Below are 23382 nucleotides of genomic sequence, written 5' to 3'. Positions count from 1 at the left end.
ATAATTTTTGAAGCTATTCGGGGAGTGTCAATAAGAAGTGATATTGCCATTGATGATGTTAAATTTCAGGCAGGACCATGTGAAGGTAATATTTTCCCCAATTACATAGCTTGGTTGGAAAGGGGATTTTATCATATAGTTTCACGCTATAACAATTCAAAATTATCTTTTCTGAGAGGTAATAACTCTTGTCCGTCTTTTCTGACAGAAATGGAAGATACAAGTCAACAATCCTCAGGATATTCTGAAGACTTAAATGAAATTGACTATTAAGAAATTACCTAACTTGGAGTAAGAAGACAAAAGCTGTACCTCTCTTCAGTCACAGCGAAAGCAGAAGAAAGGATAGTGGATAGTCTTAACGATTGCATAAGTTGAACTGACTTCAGAAGGCCCTCTTTCATTTCTTTTGAAAACTATGTCTCTGTATATTGACTCAGGGCTTCCCTCTGTTCCCCCCTGCACATCTGACAACTGTTACTAGAAGTACAAGCTATTGGGTTTACAGAAACCATTTCATCTTAATGTTGGTGCCAGTTGAAATACAAATGTACTGTGTTACCGTCACTTTACAGGATAAAGGGCACAGTCAGAATGAGTGTGCTTATTAGTCTGCATTCAGTGAATGTACTGGGAGGCGAGGTCTTGGTGGTTTTCCTTTTGAGTTTCAAGAATGAAAAGTTTTCTTAATAATGCAAGGTCAGTAATGCCTGCAAAATGAATGCAGTGTTGTATGGTAACAAGTTCTTCTGGAAATGAGGTCACATTTGTATACTTGTTTCGCAGAGAGAGCGACAAGTCTTTACTATTTCACCAGAGGTAAGAGAAAGGTGTTTTCGTAGAGCCCCAGGGTAGGTCTGTACTAACTCATGCTGCCTTACAAGGCCGTGCCGCCGTCTTCCTTCTTCTCCCTTTGAATTGCCTTGGACAGTGGCCAGGAGCGCCTGGGCAGAAATGCACCTTTTCAACAAGGCAAGCTTGACTTTTTTTTTCTTAAAAATGTACATACACCCAACAATTTTTATAAATGTGTTAAGCAATTTGACTGACTTTTATCATAAATAGTTTTAGTGAAATTTTTCGTAGTACGAGTTCCACCACATTTGCTAAAGTATGGTTTTCTATTGATTTATTTAGAGAGTTTATATGTGTGCAATTGTGTGGCTAATCAGCTGTCTAAAACTTCAAAATTACCCAATAAAAGATCATTTGAAAATCCTTTCCTTAGCAATAAACTCATCACTACATTATTTATCTTTATCAGAACATAACCATTACATAATCGCAAACTCTACTTTGAAGCTCTATTCTGCCATAATTAAATGTTTTAAGCCACCAATGACATTACTACGTACTTTCACATAATAATTAATATTTAAAGATTATTTCATTTCCCGTAATAATCTCAGTTTCCCTAAAATTTATCTCTAGAACTAAACTGTAAAGACCTGACTTTTCCTTTAGCTTTTAAAATTAAATGTATTTGTTGGGGAGCAGCACACGCGTGTCATAGTGTGAGTGGTTCAGGCTTTCACTTCAGAGTCAGTTCTCTGAGTGGATTCATCCAGCAGCAAGTGGAAACGGATGCAGAGACCCACAGCCAAACAACAGGCAGAGCTTGACAAGTCTTGTGGAAGAGTCGGGGTGGGGGGAGGATGAGGTGGCCAGAGGGGTCAGGGAGACCACAGAAGACCTACAGAGTAAACTAATCTGGCCCATAGGGGCTCACAGAGACTAAACCACCAAACACAGACTATGCATGGGCTGGACCTAGGCCCTTTACATATGTGTAGCAGTTTGGCTCTTCATATGGGTCCCCTTCACAGTTAGAGCAGGGGCCTGTCTCTGGCTCTGTTGTGAGTCTTGGATGCCTTTCCCGTAGCCCGGCTGCTTTGTCTGTGGAAGAGGAGCACTTAGTCCTGCTGTGACATGATATACCAGGGTATCCATGGGGGTTGGGATTGCGCTTCCCTGAAGAGAAGAGGAAGGGGGAATAAGAGAGGAGGATGTTATGGTGGGACTGGGAGGAGAAGAGGGAAGGGGGCTGCGATCAGGCTGTAAAGTGAATAAGTAAACAAATTAATGAGGGAGGCGGAGAGGATCATTTCTCTCCTACCTACCACGTGACTGAACTTGATTTGTCAGGTTTATCTGCAAGTACCTGTATGTACTGAGCCATGTCACCAACCCAGGACACAGGATCTGTTGTTACTTTTATGTTCTTGGTGCTCAGAAACAAACCCGAACAAGTAAATGCGTTTACTCTCTCCCTCATCTGGGAAATGGAAATGTTAGTAGCATTTTTCACAGGTGTGAAAGCTGACTGTCAATACTGGGGATGTAGTTCAGTGATACAGCACTTGATGAACAGAGCAGGGCCTGGGCTTTGAACCCAGGCACCATGAAGACAGAACACAGTGAAACAGCCCAATGTGAGAAGGTGGAAAGTTACTTATGATTGCGAAGCTCTGGAGTGGTGGCAGGTAAAGGACAACTTCTTAGCTCTGCAAGGCTGTAAGTCCACCGGCCACATCTGTGAAGGGCATCAGGTCTCTCAGCATGCCACACTACTTAGAAAATAAAAATACTCACCCATACGAAATCAACATCCCTAGGTTTATAGAGGAAAAATTAAAATTATTATGTAATAAGACAGAATTTTATTAGTGAAATTTTTCCTATGGCGATTAATTAGACACAGAGGTGCGATTGGAGTTTGATATACATTAGGCATCATAAATCCCTCACAGCATCACTCCCACCTGTAACTATGTTACATTTGCCGAGTGAAGGAAGGAGCACTCTTCACCCACACATACCTGAGTGATAGTGAGGTGTTCGTGCCGGGTGATAAATGAATAAAGTATTTCTCTGGCGTCCTTGGCAGTGATATAAAGTCTTATGGAATCATTCCAGCTAACATTGTTTGAAGACCTACTGTTTCCAGAGACAGGGTAAAGATGTCTTTACAGGTATTTACTTATTTAATCCTGATGGAAACCCACGTGGCAGACCCTGGCAGAAGTTTCATCTTCTACCTGAGGCCATTAAAGTTGCTCAAGATCAGCGGTCAGTGCAAGACCCGGGTTTGAAACCCAGCTGACTGTGTTGCCCATCTTGTGTTCTAATCTTTTCTTAAACAGCCTCCTCAGTCTGCCAGCTCCTCCCTCAATCCATCAACAATATGGATTATAGACTTGCCAAAGGTTCTTAGTTTCCCTCTTCTGGATTTATTGGCTATACAAATAGTTCCAAGATGGGGCTAAGGAGATTAAGCAGATGGCTCAGTCAGCAAAATGCCGCCATGCCACCACTAAGGCCTTAGTTAGGATCCCCAGGCACCTTGTCGAAAAGTTCGATGTGGTGGCATCTTGATGAGCTCCAGGTTCAGGGAGAGACCCTGTCTGGGGAAAAACAAAAAGAGGTTAGTGGGTTGGAGAGAGGGCTCAGTGGCTTAGAGTAGAATTTTCCAGCAGCAAGGAAAGAGGTAATTATTACTGGCAGTTGCTAAGAAACGACCTGCCATTTTTAGTGTCCTTTTTAGAGTGGAGGAGGTAGAAAGTGAGCCGAGTGAGTCACCTCCCGTCGTTTCCGGTGTTTCATGCTTCACTTTCCTTTCCAGGTGGCCCTTAGCGTCCCTTTTGACTAATTCCATGTGGATGAAAATAGAGGCAGATGGTAAGCACAGCGTAGTTTCCCCAGCTTTAGCAATGCCCATCAGGAAGGCACACTAGTCTCGCTAGGTGCTACTCAAACTTTAATCCCGGTCTCTGCATTTACTCCAATTCTCGGCAGCACCTAAACACCCAAGCTCTTGGAATAGAGACAGCTTTCTCCGCAGACCGCCTTCCCTGATATGATTCACCATCTGCAGCGGAGGCTATTTATGTAGAGAAAGGAGGAATGGCGCAGAGATGGAGAAAACAGTGCTTCTGATGTGAGGGCTGGCTTAACAAGGAAGACCAGAGTTCAGAGATGCTTTCTTAAGATACCTATGCTCTGGGCATCTCAGCAAGCATGGAGGTTGCCGAGACATGCACCGATTAGTGAAGAGCCTGGGAAACAAGACAGCCAGCACAAGAAGTACGATGTGGCCATGTGCTCAGAGTCCATGGGAAAACCTAGGAGCCGCATCTGACAGTCAAGATCCATGGTGTAGCATCCCACAGGTCTGGATGCCTTACTCTTGAAGGAATAAAACTTGGGTTCCTTAAGGTCTCATCCCCTTGTTTCCTCATACAACCAGAACTGGTGGAAAGTGAGTTTTCATAACTAATAAGTTTTCTAGTACTACTGGATTCCTGGCATGTGGATCTCTATAAAGATGTAGCACATCCCAGAAATTAGGCCCCCTGCTCATGGATTCTGGCTGCCTCTATTCAAATTCTGATTTGGCTGATTACAAACTAGAACTGACAGGGAGTCTTTTTTTTACCCTCTGGCTCCTTTTCCTCCTTTGCAAAATGAGATAAAGTAGTTACTCTGAAGAATAACAAAACATAATAGATAAGACGAAGTAACACATCCCTGCTATCACAGCACTGGTAGGGCTGGAGGGAAGAGAATCAGAAATTCAAAGTCACTCTTGGCTCTGTGAAGAATTCAAGGCTGGCCCATGCTATGTAAAACTTGGTCTCTAAACAAAGGCTCCCAAAATTCTCAACAACAATGTCAGACATACAAGAATACAGATATATTTGGTTTCGGACATAAGAGTCTTCCCAGTTTATGTGATAAGGAATTAGTAAAATTCAGTTATTTTTGTGTCTCTTTCTGTATAAGGGAAGTGTGAGCTTAGAGTGCCATCTTAAGGATAAAGCAGCCATAGAATCCTGCCAGGTCACCATTCTTTTCTTTAACCAGCAGCTAGGCAGGGTCTTCTCTTCCTTCCCACAGAAGTCATTGACTGTGGTTCTCCTGAATTGTACGCAAATTCCTCAAAAGGTTTATGGTAAGTTAGACTTCTTTACAGATCCATCTTTTTAAAAATTTATCACCTAATTTAGTTTTTGTGAGCTATTTCTGGCTTATCTAAGTGTTCAAGAAAAGCACTTAGTTTAGCACAAATGTGCATGTGGGTTCCAAATACCAGAAGGAGTATAAAAGGTTGTCTTGGAAGTCTATAATAATTTCATCAGTCCTTTTGATTGGATATTACTTTTTATCTGGATATTACTGTCCCCCATTAGCCCCTCTTCTAACACCTCATAAATCACCAGGCTGTGCAGTGAATGGTTACACATTGTAAACTATGCAATGGATTCGAACTCAACCAAAAGTCTCCTAAAGACAGTTTTTAAGTAAGGCAAGAGGGACAGTTAGATGACTAATCAGATAAAGATGCTCACCGTTAAGCCTGAAGGACAGAGCTTGATTCCTAAAACCCACATGGTGGAAGAAGAGAAGAGCGCTGACCTCCACACGAGTGTGCCCAAGGGAAGTGGAAATTGATGATGGTTTCTTTGGAGACTTGGTTTTGCCGTGTGATGTTTCTCTGGAAACTGTCTTATGACAGGATGTTTCTGCTGAAGCAGACACATGGGAGGATGGTTTGTAAGAACAGACATGTGGTGGATTTTTTTGAAGTCTGGAAAAAGATCATATGATGTTTTTCTAGAGTGCATGCTCGAGAGAACACATGATGTTCGGAAAGGATACAAATATAGCCCAATGGATAGTGGGCGATGCTGGATGGTATTGGTATGCTTGCCATAATTTACCGGTCATTGTTGGGCTTTGCTGTTGCTGGTCTTTGATGAAGACGCTGGGTGGTATTGGTACGCCTTACCATTCTTTGTTGGTCATTGTTTGTGGTGATTTTATAGAGAGAAACACACCAAAAAAAAAAGTCTTGTGGTGTTCTGGCAGCTTCTCACCTTCCGCTGATTGGCAGAGCCTTGTGGTTTCTTCTGGATCCACCTGCCATTCCTGACTTGTGAATGATGTTTTCTAGTGGGTGGAGCCACTGCTGCTGACGTGTGTGACCTGAGCTACTGATATCCTGATGATGCAGATTGTGTTTGCTCCAAAGAACTAATTCTAAACAGATCCACATCCTCTTTTGCTCTCATCCACTTTCCCTCTCACGGATAGTGGGCTAGAAGGGCGGTTAAAGCATTTAAGAACCATTATTAAAAGAAGGTTTTGAAAAGTCCAAGCCTACACTTACGTGTGTATGCACAGAGGCACATACACAATTAATTAATTAATCTAGTTGAAATATTTTTAATAAAATATGTCAAGAACAGACGAGGGGTAGAAATGAGGTGGAACCGGGAAAGGGATACCAGAACATATTTTACAATGTATACCTATTGACATATTAATATGTCACTTATTTAAAATGTTAAAAAAAAAACATGGTAAGAATTAAATGCCAGGGGCACACTGGGATGGTTCAGTAGTTAAAACCATTTGCTATCTTCCCAGAGGACTTGGGTTCTGATCCAGCACCCATGTCAGGTGACTCACCACCACCTGTAGCACCACCTCCTTGAAGCATCACCTCCACACACACCTGTACGTATGTGGCATACATACACACAGACGGACACCTGAAAGTCCCTTTACTGTGATCTAGTATTCATGGTACAAGAAAATGCCATGCAAGCTGCCAAGGGAGGAGGCAATTAAGCATTCCTACCCAACTGAAATACCTATGAACTAAGACAACTACGTGCACAGTGAAATACTCACAAAGGATCTTGGATTCCAAACAGCAGTGGCCGCCGGCCTCTGCAGGACTAAGCAGCCCCCTGAGAAGCCCAAGAGACTCAGGGAGGCTTTGAGGGGAGATAAGTCTACAGAGTGCTCAATATTTCCAGAACAACTAAAAAAAGGGGGGCAGGTCATATAAGAAAATGCTTTCAAAAGTGATCCCATTGGGTGGGGGGAAGATAGCAGAGGGGAACTGCCAAGAAAGGGAGCTAGAAACTTGGCCACAAGTATAGCACTTTGCAGTGTTCACCCTGCCAGGGGGACAACAGCTCGGGGCTGACTTGATGCCTGCATGCTAGATGAGCGGGCAGGGGCAGTTACCAACAGCAAGAAGGTTCACAGTCACCTGGAACTCATGTGAATTCTGCCTCCTAACCCTACTGCTCAGCCACAAGATGACCCTGACCCTGTACAACAGCAGGACATTCAAGCCGAGTCTCAGCAATCACCCAGTGTTTGTGGCGCTTTAGAAACCAGGAACCTGATTGAACCAGACCGATGGCTCATTGCAGTATTTGTATGTAAAGCTGTTTGGGCAAAAAAAAAAAAAAAACACTGGGTGACACAGCAATTTGAACGCCACTTTGATGGATGAATGTTTGATGGGGAGGTAGGAAGGAGGGCCGAACCAATGGCCTGACTGATGGAGAGAGGTAGAAGACTCACCAAAGTAGAGACTTGGTGGCATCAGCAACAGGTATGGGGGTGCAAGTGAGGGGGACAAATGAGCTTGTCTGAAAGGACAACATAAACCCTATTTGTCTCCACTTAAGGATCCCACTTGTCTCCATTTAAGGACCAGGCCTGATTTTGGGGGCGTGGGGGTGGGACTGTAAGGCACCAGCTCCAGGAACAGACTATGTGTCCCAGAAACTAGACCATAAGACACTACCTCCAGGAACACAGCATAAAACCCAGGAACAAGGTCATAACCCCCCCCCCTCTAGAAAAATCAATAGCCTGGGAATAAACACCAAAATGGGGAAATGTCTTCTCTCAGGATGGGCCATCTGCACCGGGCAGCCCTATCCCATCCTATGGGTAAACGTCATTGGCGTAGGAACGCAGACCACTGACCGCTGTGACTCCCTAGAACCCATCAGTGAAGTTTTAGATTATCCAAACTTCTAGAGAGTTCCTCTTTGTCTGAGATCGTTGTCTTGGAGAATGGTTGACACCCCCTCCCTCCGTCCCAAAGACGGATGTTCCTGCAGAGTAAACGCTCTTTGTCTTTGCATACTCTGAGTCTGGGGTCTTCCTTCAGTGATTTTTCAGACCCTTACATGCCAAAGTAGGGCCGGCAGAGGGGTGTTCAGTAGCCTGGACCTCACGTGGGCTCTCCACCCCAATCCCCACAACAGGCTCCTCGATCACGTGATTATCCTGGCTCTGAGCAAAATCAAGACACATGTACGAGTTGAAAGAAGGTTCATTTTCTGGATTAAGGGTTCTCAAAAGACCTCCATGGTCTCTGCTGCCTCCAGAGGACATGTTGGTGTCTGTGGTCTGTGCTGCTGCCGGAAGCCAAGTTGACGCCTGTGATCCTTGCTGGTGGTGGTTGTTGTAGTCGGGGATGATACTTTTGCAGTGATATGAATTATTAAAGACTCAAAATTGAGAATGAGACTCATTGAAGGCTTCTGTGGAAACCTCTCCCCCTCCCCACCACTGGAGTGGGGGAGGTTGAGTCTAGACAGGAACCCATTAAAGAGAGTCCTTAAAATTCGTGATAAGCACGCTGAAGTGTAGGTCTTCCCAGTTGATGGCTTCTGGCCAAGATGGGGTGGGAGACGTGGGGATGGACTCAGCTATCTTTAAGGAGCTGGCCACCGGGAGCTTGACCATACTCTAATGAATATATAACTAAGTATAACACAAATTAGACCTGGTGTGTTTGAGTGTGGTCACAAGAATAGGAGGTGGACCTGGGAGGAATGGGGAGCGAGCATGATAAGGGGCATTATATGAAATTCCCAAATAATCAATAAAAATATTGTTGGAAAAAATATGGACCACTTCATGAATTAATTTGCATATTATTCTTGTGTGGGGGCCATGCTAGTGTTCTCTGTATGGTTCCAATGTTTGTACATGTGATGCCAAAGCAAGCATGAGTTAGAGCCAGCTCTTCTAGGATTCACAACCCTCTGGGCTTAATTCCCAGCATGAAAATAAAAATGTCTTTATTTAATTAGAAAGGATAAGGTACAATAAGTGGCACCCAAATGTTGACGGCAACCAATAGCTGTGTGATTGACCTTAACACCTAAAAACAGGAAGAAAATTATGCCTGGAAATGGAAACCTAGCCACCTTCCTGGGGCTAGTGAGATCACCGGCCTTGGAAAAGACTGTACTGCCACTACTTGGCTAGACCAACACATTTCCTTACTGTATTCTAAATCTTATCCTTACACCCATAGATAATACAGCTACCACTGCTCTCCAAATAAGACTCTCTTTACAGCAAGCAGAGACCACAACAGAAAACCACAGCCTGATACAGAGGTCAAGGGATCATGGAGAGCCCAGCCCCAGCAGATACACCTACATCACAGCTCCTGTCAGGGAAGGTTGTGGAAGAGAGGGTAGAAAGATTCTAAGAGCCAGGATATTAGCACAAATTTTATGAGGAAACTCTCCCCTAGAAATGGCTGAATAAATAAGATAGGGGTAGCAGCAATATCCATAAATGTGCAGATGTGGAATGGAGCAAAGCTATTGCAGGTTCCACACCTAGACAAAGACTACAAGCAGCTAATGACCGCTGAGAAAGGGAGAAACAACCTCTCCCAAAGATGAGCCCTCTTGGTTATTGATCAGCCCTGAATATATATATATATATATATATATATATATATATATATATATATATATATACAAACAACAACAAAAAAAACAAATCTAGCAGGTTGTATTTATATGGTGTTATATTGTGTTATATTGTACATGAATACATATGTAAGTAACAATGAAAGAAAAGGTTATCGACTTGAAAACTGGGGAGTCTGGAGGGGCAAAAAGGAGGAGAAAATGGTAATAACTGATAAAATTAAAACTTCGAGGCTGATGATGTGGCTCAGGAGGTTAAGGGGCTTGCAGCCAATTCCGATGACCTGAATTCAGCCCTGAGAACCCACACAGTGGAAGGAGAAAATGAACTTCTGCATAATAAATGACAAGTGCTGGCAAGAAAGTAAGGAAAGGGGATTTAAACTGATAGAGCCTCTTTGGAAATGACTCTAGAGGTTTCTCAAAAACCTGCCATAGATAGCCATCCCCCTCTAAGGCAGACAGCTCAAGAAAACAAAATAAGAACCACCTTACCGTAGAGATGCTCCCAGGTCACGCCAACTGCTGCACTATTCACAAGAGCCAAGGTATGGGATGAGCGTTTGCTCCCATCTATTTTCTTTATGACAGTTGTTCAGACTAGAGTGAGGTAGTATCTGCAGGCAGCTCTCATTTTCCTAATGGGTAAGGGTGTCGAACACTTTCTTAAAATATTTATTGGCCATTTGTATTTCTTCTTTGAGAATCACGTGTTCAATGTATGCCCTTCCTTTGTTGGGATGATTTGGGGTTTTAATTTAAAGTGTTCTTTGTTTTGTCTGGGGTGCTTAGCTTTTTGAGTTCTTTATAGATGCTAGATTTTAACTCCCAGTCAGCAGTATAGTTGGGAAAGTCTTCTCCTGCTCTGTAGGCAATCTCTTGACTCGGCTGATTGGTTCTTTTGCAGTACAGAAACTTCTTAGCTTAGCGTAATTCCATTTATCAATTTTTGGAATTATTTCCTTACCTAGTAGAATCCTTTTCAAAAACCCGTGCTGATGCCTATATCTTAAAATGTTTTCCTTAACAGTTTCAGGATTTTAGGTGTTGCATTTGGAATTGATCTCTGTACAGAGGGTGTAGTTTATTCTTGTACATGTAGATAACTAGCTTCCCCTGCACTGTCTGTTGAAAAAAACTACCTCTTCTCCAACATCATATTTTTATATATCTTTGTCTAAATGTAACTGGCTATAGCTGTGTAGATTTTAGTCTTCTATATATTCCATTGATCACGCGTCTGTTTTAGGGCCAGTGCTCTGCTGGGTGTTGCTTTGGCACCATACCTTAATTTGTATCTTCATTCTGAAAGATTCCTTCAACTATTTTCCATAAGCAAACTCAGTGATCATTAATTGATTACCATGGAAACATTTTTCCTTCAATCATCATAGAGGGCTTTGCTAATCTTCATTAGCAGCTGTCTTTCACAACTTGAGTCCCTTCTGTCTAGGCCCTCCTGTCTTTTAAAATTTCAGTTTAATAATCTGCTCTTATAATGGCTTTCTCTGTATGTGACTTAATGTTTCTCTCTTGCCACTTTTAATACATTTCCTTTGCACCATATATTTTGTGCTTAATTATAGCATGATGAAGGAAGGATCTTTTCTGATCTTGGCATGCTAAATTTCTGTGTCTTTATTAGCAACTCTCCCCATAAACCTTGGAAACTGGATGCTCTGTTATTTTTGTTCTTCTTTAATTTTTCAAGTTCTTCCACCTTCAAGCTCAGATATTTTGTCCTCTCCTCACCCATTCTATTGCTGAGATTTTCCTACAAGCTTTTTATTTCACTTATTGGGTTTCTTTGGTATTTCTCTTTGTTGAATTTTTCTTCCACATCTTGCATTATTTTCCTTATTTCATTCAGCTGTAGGTATCTTTGAGCATATTTATACTCTTCTCAATTATCTGTCTGAGATTTTCATCTATGTAGTTCAAAGGAATAGTCTCTTACACTAGGAGTTCAAGTGCCTGGAATAAGTGTGAGATGATTCCAAGGAGGATATTAACTGAGAGAGCAAGCTCAGGAGTTCGGCATTACTGCTGTGGAACGGTCTACAACTAGTGGTGGCTGAAAGGATGGCTTAGCAGTTAAGAGACTTGCTGCTCTTAACTGGACCTGAGTTAGTTTCCTATCAGACATATCAGACAGATCAGTACTGCGAGTAGTCCCATCTCCAAGAGGATTCAATATCTGTGACTTCTGTCAGCACCTGCACTCACATATGCATACCCACACAGAGATACATGATTGAAAATAACAAAATAAATATTTTGTGTTTAATGAGTTTAATAAAAATTTAAAATTTATAAAATAAAAAATAACAGTGGCCCTTTAGACTTCAAAAACTGTTAGAGAGTAAACAACCAAAAATAATATAGAGCACTGGCTCTTATATTTATATAGTATTAACCCATATTTCAGTTAATAAGATTATGCATATGAGGGAAAATATAGTGGGTAAAAATAAATATTCAATTGACTATGAAAGGGTAAGGTGTGTATAATTAGGAATTATTTGACTGATACTGAAAAGATAGGGTTGGTGAGGATAAGGACTAAGGATGAGATCAAATTTGAAGAAAGAAAATCATGAAGGGTAAAGTAGCCAGGGGGGAAAGCTAGAATAGTGTTGGGGCTATGAATTTTAGGACATTTCCATAGACATAGGCCATAGGCTTTTTAATTGACATCCATACATTGCACAAGATATTCTCTGTACATGGATAAGGAAGAGAGGAAGAAGAGCAGAGGTCACCAAGGGAGTGGAAGACATGTGAGATGTGAACGAAGAATAAAAAAAGCCTTCTAGTAAACTGGATGGAGAAAAACAGACAACGATCCTAAAGCAGAGCAGTACCAAAACAAAGGCAAAGTCATCACGAGATGTAGGTAAGTGTAGAGGGTAAATAATAGGAAATAAGAGACAAGAAGAATTTGTCTAGCTGTGCTAGGTTGACAGAAGAAACTCTAAGACAACTGTGATTATCGTAAATTCCCTGTAGTGGTGTATGACTGAGGGAAGAACGGCAGCCATTGGTCTCTAAAACTGATCTACATGTTTTCCCCCTTATGCCCTTATCTGGATTTGCTACCAATATAATACTGGTTTCTTACACTGAGTTTCAAAGTGTTCCTGTCATTTCTCCTTTATAGGAAATATCGATGATGGTCATTTCTTCAAAGGTTTGGTAGAGTGTGCTAGTGTCTAATCACGAGATTCTGTTCATTACAGGACTCATTACTACTTCAATATCACCAATTGCTATTTATAAATGTGTTCAAGTTGCTTATATTTCTTGCTTTGATTTTGGTAGGTCATATGTGTCTAGGAACTTATCCACTTTTTTTTTCTAGATCTTCCAAGTCTTTTTTTTTTTAAGATTTATTTATTTTTTTGTATATGAGTGCACTGTAGCTGTCTTCAGACACACCAGGAGAGGGCATCGAATCCCATTACACATGGTTGTGAGCCAGCATGTGGTTGCTGGGAATTGAACTCAGGACCTCTGGAAGAGCAGCCAGTGCTCTTAACTGCTGAGCCACCGCTCCAGTCCCCAAGTATTTTTAAAATATAACTTTACAAAGTATTGCTTGATGACTGTCGGATTTCATTAGTATCTGTTCCGATGCCCACTTTTCATCTCTAAATTATTAGTTTGGGCCTTCTCCCTCTGTGTTCACTATTTATCTGTTGCTGTGAAAAAAAACACCATGACCAAGGAAACTTAGAGAACAAAGAGTTGGGCCTTTGTCTCCGAAAGGCTAAGAGCCCATGATGGCAGAGCAGAAGCAGCAGGTAGGCTTGTAGCTGGCATGGTGGCTGGGGCAGATGCTCAGGGCTCACATACTGAACAGTGAGCACGAAGCGCAGAAAGCCAACTAAAGACTGTTGATCTCTAAACTCTCAAAGATTGCCCCAGTGACAGAGCCTACCCAAATAGACCCACCAACTGGGGATTCAAATGCCTGAGAGTGCTGGGGACATTTATCATTCAAATTGTCACACCTCTTTTCTTCTATTAGAGGGTCTGTTAATATTCTTAATCTTTTCCTAGAACCAGCTGTGTGTTGACTGTCATATTGTTTGTTTATCCTCAATTCTGCAATCATTTCTGCTCTCTTCTGAATTATTTACCATTGCCTATTACATTTTAGAGTTTGTTTTAGCTTTTTTTTCTAAGATCTCAAGATTAATTTTTTTAAATACGTTTTTTTTAATGTAACCCTTCATGATGATGAACTTTCCTTTTGATCTGCTTTTGCTATATTCTGATGGTTTGTCATTTGAGTTTAGGCATTTTTTTTTTTTGGTTCTTTTTTTTCGGAGCTGGAGACCGAACCCACGGCCTTGCGCTTCCTAGGCAAGCACTCTACCACTGAGCTAAATCCCCAACCCCGAGTTTAGTCATTTTTAAATTTCCTCTATGACTTTTTTCAATAGCCTGCTCATCCAATAGCTTGGATTGATTCAAAAGTAAATTGTTCAGTCTTTAAATATTTGTTTGGTTTCTCTTGCTAATGATTTCAACCGTGATATGATAAGAGATGAGAAATTTTATTCATTTTTATTTTTAGTATATATTTTGCATTGTAAAATATTACTTATATTAGAGTAACCTCAATGGCTGCTGAAAAGAATTTACATTCTATAGTGCTTGGGTTTAATGTCACGTAGATTTTAAGTTCATTTCATCTAGGGTACAACTAACCCTACAGTTTCTTTATTGATTTTCAGTCTGCATGATCTATTTTTTTACCAGAGTGTCATATAAAAGTCAATCAGTATTACTAAATCAGGACTTGTATTCCAGGTGCAATAATGCTTGCTTTATGAAATTGGAAGCCCCAATGTCAAGAATTGTAATATTTTATTTTATTCTATTATTTTAATATTTAATTCTAAACAGAACATATTTAGAATTGTTGTATTTTCTTGATGAATTGTTCTCTTTATTACCATAGTTGTTTCTTCATCTTTCTGACTAGTTTTGGTCTGAGGTCTACTTTATATTGGAATAGCTATTCCAGCCTCATTTCAGCTTTCAATAGCTTAGTAAATTGATTTCCATCCTCTCAAACTGCTTGTGCATTTGCCTGGAAAATCTGATTCTTAGAAATAATAGAATGCAGCATCTCAGACTTACCAATTTCTGTGTTTTTTTGTTAGTTGCTTTTCTGGTCAAATGGATTAGGTATCAGCTGGTTTACTATGCTGAGTATGAGGTTTCTTTTTCCTATGATGATTTGTTCCTCCCATGAAATATGTACTTTTTTGTGCTTTCCTAAATAAGACTATCTTTTTTCTTTCTGTTTGCTTACGATTCTTCAAGTGTCTTTTTTAATGCTGGGTTGTTGGTGATGAATTACTTAATTAGTGCTTTCTTGAAATGTCCTTATTTTTTCATTAACTTTAATAGATAATTTTGCTGGGTATAAAAGTATTGGTTAAAATTTATTTACTTTCAGGGTTTGGAATGTATCATTTCTTTATTTCTTTGCTTTTAGTGTTTCTGTTGAGAGGTTTGATGTGTTTGTGCTGGCCTGTTTCTATTACAACTTTTAATATTTTCTTTTGCTTTTTTTCTTTTGACATTTTGACATGTGTCATGGAGAGCTCCCTTTTCTTCTTTTCTTTTTTTTTTTTTTTTTTCAGGTTTGAGAGGTTGGGTTTATTAAACCAAGTCTTTACACTATACATCTACCTACAGTTTGTAAACAAATACAGTACATATGTAAGTAGGAGGCTAGCCAATCAGAAGTGGCAGAGAAACAATTCTGTTCAGACACTGCAACCTCACCACAGCGCCCTCCTTAGGCCAGCTATGAAAACACCAGAAGGCAGGCTTAGGTCCCAGGAGTGACTCTCTGGAAATTTGTCCAAAACTGCTGTGGAGAGGAGTAAGGCAAGAGCTTAGTTTTACATTCACAGGTGAAGTTTCTAATCTAGATGCCCCTGATCCTATTGCCACAAGAAACACCAATCAGTAGGTGGTTACAAAAATAGATAATCATAGAGTAATGCCTCTGGCCTTCAGAGCAAACGAGGAAATTTACCTGTTTCCATCATGGGTGAATTATGATAAGCTCATCAGCTGACTTCAGGGGGGGCATCAGTCAGAAAGGGTCATTCATGAGGGAAAGGAAGGACCCGGGAGTGCAAGGCCAGAGAGAAGGTGAATGTAAATGAGGATACAAAACACAAACGTTAACAATTCCACACTGCCCTACTCTGTAGACACCATGGGGTTGCTCACAGCCCTTTGGATATCTTAAAAAGTAACTCTCTGTTACATATGTACAGAGTTTAAAAAAAGACTTAACAGGAGACAAGAAAAAATTGAATGACAATATCATTATGAAAACCAAAATATTCAGCCTGCTGTGTGTTTTAGGTATGTGGCTTTACAAGGCTCCAAAAGTCTTAACTAGTTTTTAAAATTCCCACAAAAATGTATTTTATCATTCAGTTATATAAGGGATGTAGAGTAGGGTGGGGATACCAAACCCAGGATGAGGGAGAGGAAGTGGAAACTCTCGTAAGCTAAAAGCCCAGACAAGGGCATCTGTATGCTCTTCTCACCCCCATGGGGTGCCTGGTTTTTAAATAAAGATAAAATCATTTGTGCTCTAATTCCAGCATCCAAAGCGCTCACTCCATACAATGTGCGTTTCAGTGAGATCGACATTGACTTGTCTGTGCCTGACCCTGTCTCCTGAAAGCTTCCTCAGGAATTCAGAAAGGTCAAAAACTGCAAAACCCAGGCCACTAGGAGACAGAGCACACGTGATAGTCAGAGGACAACTTACAGAAATCCATTTTCCTCCTCTTCCTCCTCCTCTTCCTCCTCCCCCTCCTCCTCCTCCCCCTCCTCTTCCTCCTCCTCCTTCTTCTCCTCCTCCTCTTCTTGTCATATTGGTCCTGGAGATTCAACTCGGGCAACCAAGTTTGCTAACAAATACATTATCTACCAAGGTATTTTGAGGCTCTTTATTTACATCTTATACAGCAGTTGGATTCAGTCTACAGCTAGGACTGAAGGGTTATGGGAATAAAGGTGGGTTCTACCAAACCCAGCAAGAACTTAGTGGGGGTTAGAGACCCAGTGTCCAACACCACATTCTATTCCAGCCTTCTGCTCATGCCCTCTACTAGTAGATTAAGAATGAAAGAACAAGAATCAACCATGTGGTTCATTGTCATAGGTAGAGTGTCAATTTCTGTGAGCAACTCGAGGAGTAAAAGGTTTGTTTCTACTTATACTTCTACATTCCAGTCCATTATCAAAGGAAGAAGAAACTCAAAGGAGAACCTCTAAGCAGGAGCTATAGCAGAGGCCATTATGTTTACTGGCCTGATAATTTATGGTTTTCACAGCTTTCTTATACAACTCAGGACTACCTGCCGAGGGTGGCACCCTGCTACCGTGAGATTTGTTCACCTACATTAATCAAGAAAATGTACCACAGAGTTGCCTACAGGCCAGTCTTATGGAGGTATTTTTTACAATTAAGATACTCCCTTCCAGGGACTGAAGACATGGCTCAGTGGTTAAAAGCACTGACTGGTTTTTCTAGAGGAAAACAAGTTCCAGCATCCACATGGCAGCTCACAACTGTCTGTAACTCCGAGATCTGACAACCTCACACAGACATACATGCAGGCAAAATACCAACGTGCATCAAATAAAAATACATTTGAAAAACAGATAGGCTCTTCCTAAATACACCTAGGCTTGGGTCAGGTTGACAAAAACAACCAGCACAATAAACACATTGTCAACGTAACACACAAACATTATGTATTAAGCTATAACCTTCCCTTACTTTTTCATCCCTAAGATCTTGTATTAATACCAATAGCATAATATAAAACATTTAAACTTTTCAAAGTCCCACAGTCTTTGAAATTCAAACACTTTTAAATATTCAGTCTCTTTCAAAGAGTCAAAGTCTTCCAACTATAGGCTCCTGAAAAATGAAACATAAAAAATATATAAAAATATAAAATAAAAATAAATAAAAACATATTGATACTTTTTCACTACAAGAAATCAGGGGACAGACACAAGCAAAGCTAACATTCAACAGTGTACACAGATCAGTGTCAGACATCTGGGATTCACTCACAATCTACTGGGCTCCTAAGAGTTTATGTAGCTGTCTACTCCACATGGATCTCATAGTCAGGCCAACTCTGCTCCACACCCGCTGCTGTCCTTTGTGATTATCTCATGGTACTGGCATCTCCAAAATGAGTGAGTCTCTGCTATAACTAGGTTGCATCTTCACAATAGCCTCTTCTTGGCTCTTGATTTCAGAGACTCTGATTCTGCCACATGGTTCCAAGTCACAACTTTTCTCCATGATTCCTTTAATCTTTGAACTTTTACTGCAACTAAAGCTTTTTCCCATCCCAAAGAGTCTCATCAGCAAATGATACAGCTAGCTTTCCTAGACCTTGGCCAAAATCTAGAGGGATAGGATAGGGGGCTTATGTCCGGGAAACCAGGAAAGGGAATAACATTTGAAATGTAAATTTAAAAAAAATCCAAAAGAAGAAGAGGAGGAGGAGGAGGAGGAGGAATGTGAAGTTCTAGTCTTATGAAAGCACTATTGCAAACTGTTTAGGATAAACAAGAAACACAAGTTAGAAGTCAGTCACCTCTAAATAATATTATTTGTAGACCTGTTAGGTATTAGTTAATTGTAAAAATAAGCTCTATTCGGCCTCCTGTGTGCTGGGATAATCGTTCTGTACATTGTGTGAGGGTTGCCTTTGTACTACTCAGTTGTTGACTGTTGTACTGGCAGAGAGCTGGGTATTGACTAGATTTTGGTGCTGTTATTCTTATGGCTCATCGCCTGCCTCGGTATTCTGTAAACATCCATCTCTCTCTCTCTCTCTCTCTCTCTCTCTCTCTCTCTCTCTCTCTCTCTCTCTCTCTCTCTCTCTCGGGCTTAATATCGAGCTGACCACATATGTCTAGACAGGAAAAGGAAGTTGGGTTTCCATGCTGAGAGAGGGTCCCTGGAAGAAGAAGCAGACACAGGAAGATTCACTAGCAGGACACAGAGGTGGTTAGATACACTCGCACAGAGAGAGGTCAAGAACTAGCCCCATGCTGTATCATGGACTAGGATCATTGAATTAATTAAATTAGACAACTGGCTGGGAGGTAGTCTAAGCTAGGGCCTAAGCACCAATAAAAATAAGTCTCTGTGTCTTTAGTTGCACTGCTGGTGTGTCCAGAAAGTCTATGCTTTTGACGTCCAATAAACTTAGAACACTAGATCCAAGCATTAGGCCAAGAGACTTAGGTGAAAGATAGAGAAAACGTTTCCCTAGCAGCCACAGGCTGCTTGGTGGCTGCAGCATGCTACTTGGGCGGGAGGCGGGGCCACCTTAAGATGGGGCAGGATGGCAGGTGCAGGAGCCTCGCTGCATGGCCACCACAATTTACTGGTGGCTGTGGGTGAGTGGGGTTTGTGAGGTTTTGCAGTCCCGGTGCAGTCACAAGGTGATGCAACAGGCTATAGATTGGATTCATTTGAAGAGTATTTTTGATTCCAAAGATTGTCTAATTTTTGTTCTATTGCTCATAACTTAGCATGGATTTTTTTTCAGCCCTTTCCTTATCTAAGTCTGTTTTATTCTGATCTTCCTTTGAAAGGATGTATAAAATTACAACCATTACTGAAAATATAATTATTTCTATGCTGACAGTCGAAAAAAAGTTACACAGGGTCCAAGTGTCTTCTGCCATTGTATTCTCCGTTTTTAAACACAGAAACTACTTTCTTCTCAATTTTTTAAACACAGAAAATAGTTTCTTTTTAATCTCTCTAACTCTATTCTTCCTTTGGAAACTTCGCTTTTGGCAGGAGCCATGCAGGAAAGGCAAGCAAGAGAACTTTCTGGAGATGGACCATCATTTTGCATGGCTGTGATGGGTATACTAAATTCTGCACCCCAAGATCTGGCTGCCCCAAGATGGGCACACACAATGGCCTTTGTTATATAAATCTTGACACACACACACCCCAATTTAAAACTATTGGTTAAATAAAACTGGTGACAGCCAATTACTGGGGAGAATAGAAGGAGGCAGGGTTTGAGTTACTGGGTTGGAAGAAAGAGAGGGAGAGAGAAGGGACTCAGAGGAGGACGAAGAAAGAAGAGAAGGCCTCCATTAGACATGATGGACCAGGGACACATGCCTGAGTGAAATGCTGTCCCAAGACAGACTGCATAAATAACCTGGGAAGATTCAAACAGCACGTATTTGGGGACGTAGCCAGTCTAGCCATTAGAAAAGCAGATTCAGGGGTAATCCCCCAGTAACTGTGCTAGAGCTGATTGTAAAACCCACAGGACTCTGCCTCGATTTTTAGGGGGCTGTCTGCGTCAGAGTAATAGCTAACAGAGTCTACTAAATTCCATTCACACAGCTTTTCAGCTCTTCTCTCATGCTCTTTCTAAGATTGAGAGCCAGTTCTTCTAGAACATTTTAATACCCTTTTCTGATCTTAGGTTCTTAAAAATGTAAAGGCCCTTTTATCCACAGATTTGTAATATATCAAAGGATTACTCAAAACTTTATTTCAATTCCTACAAAAGTTTTAACCTTTCAGATAGCTTTTAATAATAAAACATAAACATTTTACAAAGAGGCTGACCTAGCATATAGGAATGAAATGTGGGAAAGTGTTTCAAATAGTAACTGGTATGGTAAGTATTACTAGTATTAACTATTATGATCGATTCTGTAGATGCTACTACAAGTGCCATCACTGATACCACTATAGTGGAAATATGCACATTTTAATAGTTTTTAACTTCTGTGTGTGAGTAAAACTCTTTTTTAAATGAAAATCACTGGCGTTTAAGCATCTCCATTTCTGTGTGGTTTAAGTTCCCTTATGGTAAGGGCCTGGGTCCCTTCAGGAATTCTCATTCCTACCTAGATCTTTCTCATCTGTTGGCTCTTTGACTTCACTGATTAGAAAATGCATGTGTGGTATTTGGTGTGGGGGAAGAGATGTGCTTCTGGATGCCAAGACCTGGGTATTCCCAGCTGACATCTTCCTTCCATCTCACGTCCTGGAAGGCTCAATTCTCTACTTTACAAATTTCCTAAAAGTAAAAGTGTTGTCCCCGTCCACTTGCATATTTAAACCAGGGAGATTAATCCTAAGTGTCCTCATTAGAAGAGGAATGGCAAACTGTCTCAAAGCTAATCTCAGCAGAGTGTGATCCAGGTATCTCCAACTTTCTTGTTATTGTGGTAACACTTGCAAGAACTTGTGGTGTAGCCAAGGAAGAAAATACAGGAGAGGATACTATGTCTAAATGCTTGTGACATAAAATTTCTGTTGACCTAACTTTCAGTACATTTCAGTTATTCTGAGACAGGAATGTTGGGAGATATTAGGTCTTTTGGGGGCATCCTCCTGAGTGGGATCAGTGCCCTTACATAGGGCCAGCAAGACCAGAGTTCTTCCTTTAGCTTTGGGAAGGAATTACTTGTGGGAGGTAGGTCCTCAGCAGACAACAAATTTGTTCACACCTTCATTTTCGGCTTTTCAGTTTAGAGAACTTTGAGAAACAGAGTTCAACTGCTTAGAAAGATTTGCCATCTAGTTATGAGGTGGGCTGAAACAAGGATACTCCGAAAATGAAACATTTCTAGTTCTTGACCGTAACCACGCCTACCAACATTTTTGGTTTTGCAGAATTGGAAAGCTGACATTCAGAATGGCCGCTGGTTACCCAATCCTTGGTAGAGAACTGCAGTCTTTCTGTCAGATTTAGATATGCTAGCAAGGAGAGAGCGGTAATGTTGGCTGGTGACTTACCTTAAACTATGGGAGTTAGTCTGGGAGTTGGTTCTCTCCTTCCACGGTTGTTGTTAGGGACGGAAATCAGATTGTCAGGCTTTTAAAGCATTTTTACCTCAGAAAAATGCAAAGGTTGGGGCTCATAGATTTAGCATAAAATTCCATGTAAGTGAGGATATTACTGAATGTATTTCCTGTCTCCCCCACATTGTTTCTTGCAAGGCCATTTTTGGATGTCTGTGTGGAGTGGGATAGTGCACTTGACTGCAGTTGCCTGGGGAAGCCAGAAGAGAGGGAGGGAATCCCTTGGAGCTGCAGTTACAGGCAGCTCTGAGGATGTTGGGAACCAAACTGCCATCATCTGCAAAAGCAGTTAACACTCTTGGCTACGGAGCCACCTCTCCAGCACTCACAATAATTCTTTTTTTGTTTGTTGTTTTGTTTGGGGATTTTGGAGGGTTGTTTGTTTGTTTGTGCTTCCTTTAAAAAATTTTATTACATCTTTGTGATTTTTCACATTGTGTACCCCAATCTCACTCATCTTCCTGTCTCTTTGTATCCACCCTCCACCCTTGAAACCTTCCGCCCAAAAGAAAATAAGATAAAATTTAAAAAAAAATCCTGCAGTAGGAGCCATACGGTGCCACGCTGTAGATCCTTTTGTCTACGCATCTTTACTTGCAAATGTTCATTGCAATGAGTCATGGGTTTGGTTTGAGGCCTCTGGCTTCTGCTACACAATCAATACTGGATCCTCAACGGGACTCCTTTCCGATATCTTGTTGCCCTGTGACATGGAGATCTTGCGTCTTTGGATCTGCAGGACCGGCCCTTTCATGCACTCCAGCAGTTCAGAGATGGGGTGGATGTTGGGCCAACTCACAGCCCTGGATCGGGGCCTTGGAAAACAGCTCAGTTGGTAAGCCTGCCAGCTCTTTCATGGCTGTACCACCAGGGCAAGCTCTATAGCACTGCCCTAGCCAGCTCACCTGCAAAGTGCAGGGCCAGCTCATCTGCCCCATGCCACCAGGGCCTGCCCCCTACAGGGCTGCCTAGGTGAGGTACAGGGCCAGCTCTCCTGAGAGCTGCAGCTTCCAGGGATAGGGTGGGTGAGACCTGGTCTCCAGTTCTCATGACCTTGAGGCCAGACCTCCAACCTGCCCGTGGGTAGGGAGAAGTGGGGTGAGGTCATCTCTCCCTTGTCCACACTGTAGACAAGGGACAGGCCAGCTGTCACTCACTGGCAGCCCAGCACAGTGCCTCAGGAAGCAGTTCAGACTGTGGATATCTGCATGGACTTTGGTGGTAACACATACCCAGACATGGCCTCCAGCAGCAACATGAGCTTAATATCCCATGGCCTCAGGTGGTAGCGCAGGCTACTCAGATCAGCATGTCCCCCAGACATCTCCATGGTCTCTGGAGGCAGCCAAGACCATGGACACTCACTTAGCATTTGGTGGTCACTCGGGCCACAGACATTGACACAGACCCCAGCCGCAGCAGAACCATGGACTCAGAACCCTTCAGCAGCTTCTTCTCCCCCATCTCTCCACCATGTATTCCACCTTCCCCATCTCTTCATCACACATCCACCCAACATAGTGGTGCCCATGGCGGGCGCTTGGGTATCTTTCTTCTGGCTGCTCCAGGCCAGCAGGACCAGGACAGGTGCTTCTCAAAGTAGTTCGTATCAATGGAATTTAAGATTCCTGATACAGCCAGACAAAGCGTTTACTTTCATGCATGAGTGGAAAATTTTAAAACATATTTAGAACATCTTAAGTCTGCCACAGCATCTTTGGTTTGTGATGATTTTCAATCACACAGAATCTAACCAAAGATAACTATGTAAATCCACAAATTCAATGAAATTCTATCTGATTACCTAAAACAATTTATGAAAATGGAATGAAAAGTAATATATCAAGTGATGGTAAAATAGAGTAAAGATAATACCATGTGTGTGTTTTATTATTTTCATCTTTG

At 41.5% G+C, this 23382-nt stretch overlaps 2 protein-coding genes and 1 non-coding gene across 3 annotated transcripts in view; 1 reads left to right on the top strand and 2 right to left on the bottom strand.

The window, feature by feature from the left end:
- Positions 1–1235, top strand: part of Mamdc2 (MAM domain containing 2) — a 152533-nt gene extending 151298 nt beyond the window's left edge. Inside the window, exons 13-14 of the mRNA XM_039101390.2 lie at positions 1–85; positions 209–1235. Of these exons, the coding sequence (XP_038957318.1) occupies positions 1–85; positions 209–273 (150 nt within the window). The 3' untranslated portion in view covers positions 274–1235. The remainder of the gene's footprint in view (positions 86–208) is intronic.
- Positions 1–23382, bottom strand: part of LOC120100003 (40S ribosomal protein S12-like) — a 673396-nt gene that overhangs the window by 385177 nt on the left and 264837 nt on the right. The window lies entirely within an intron of this gene.
- Positions 8719–8825, bottom strand: Rnu6-806 (RNA, U6 small nuclear 806). The gene has a single exon (XR_005499977.1). It is a non-coding gene; the product is annotated as a U6 spliceosomal RNA (small nuclear RNA).

The sequence above is a fragment of the Rattus norvegicus genome, chromosome 1 (genome assembly GCF_036323735.1).
Source record: "Rattus norvegicus strain BN/NHsdMcwi chromosome 1, GRCr8, whole genome shotgun sequence".
NCBI lineage: Eukaryota > Metazoa > Chordata > Mammalia > Rodentia > Muridae > Rattus > Rattus norvegicus.
The sequence above is the reverse complement of the archived record's forward strand: the minus strand, read 5'-3'. Positions and strand labels throughout refer to the sequence as shown.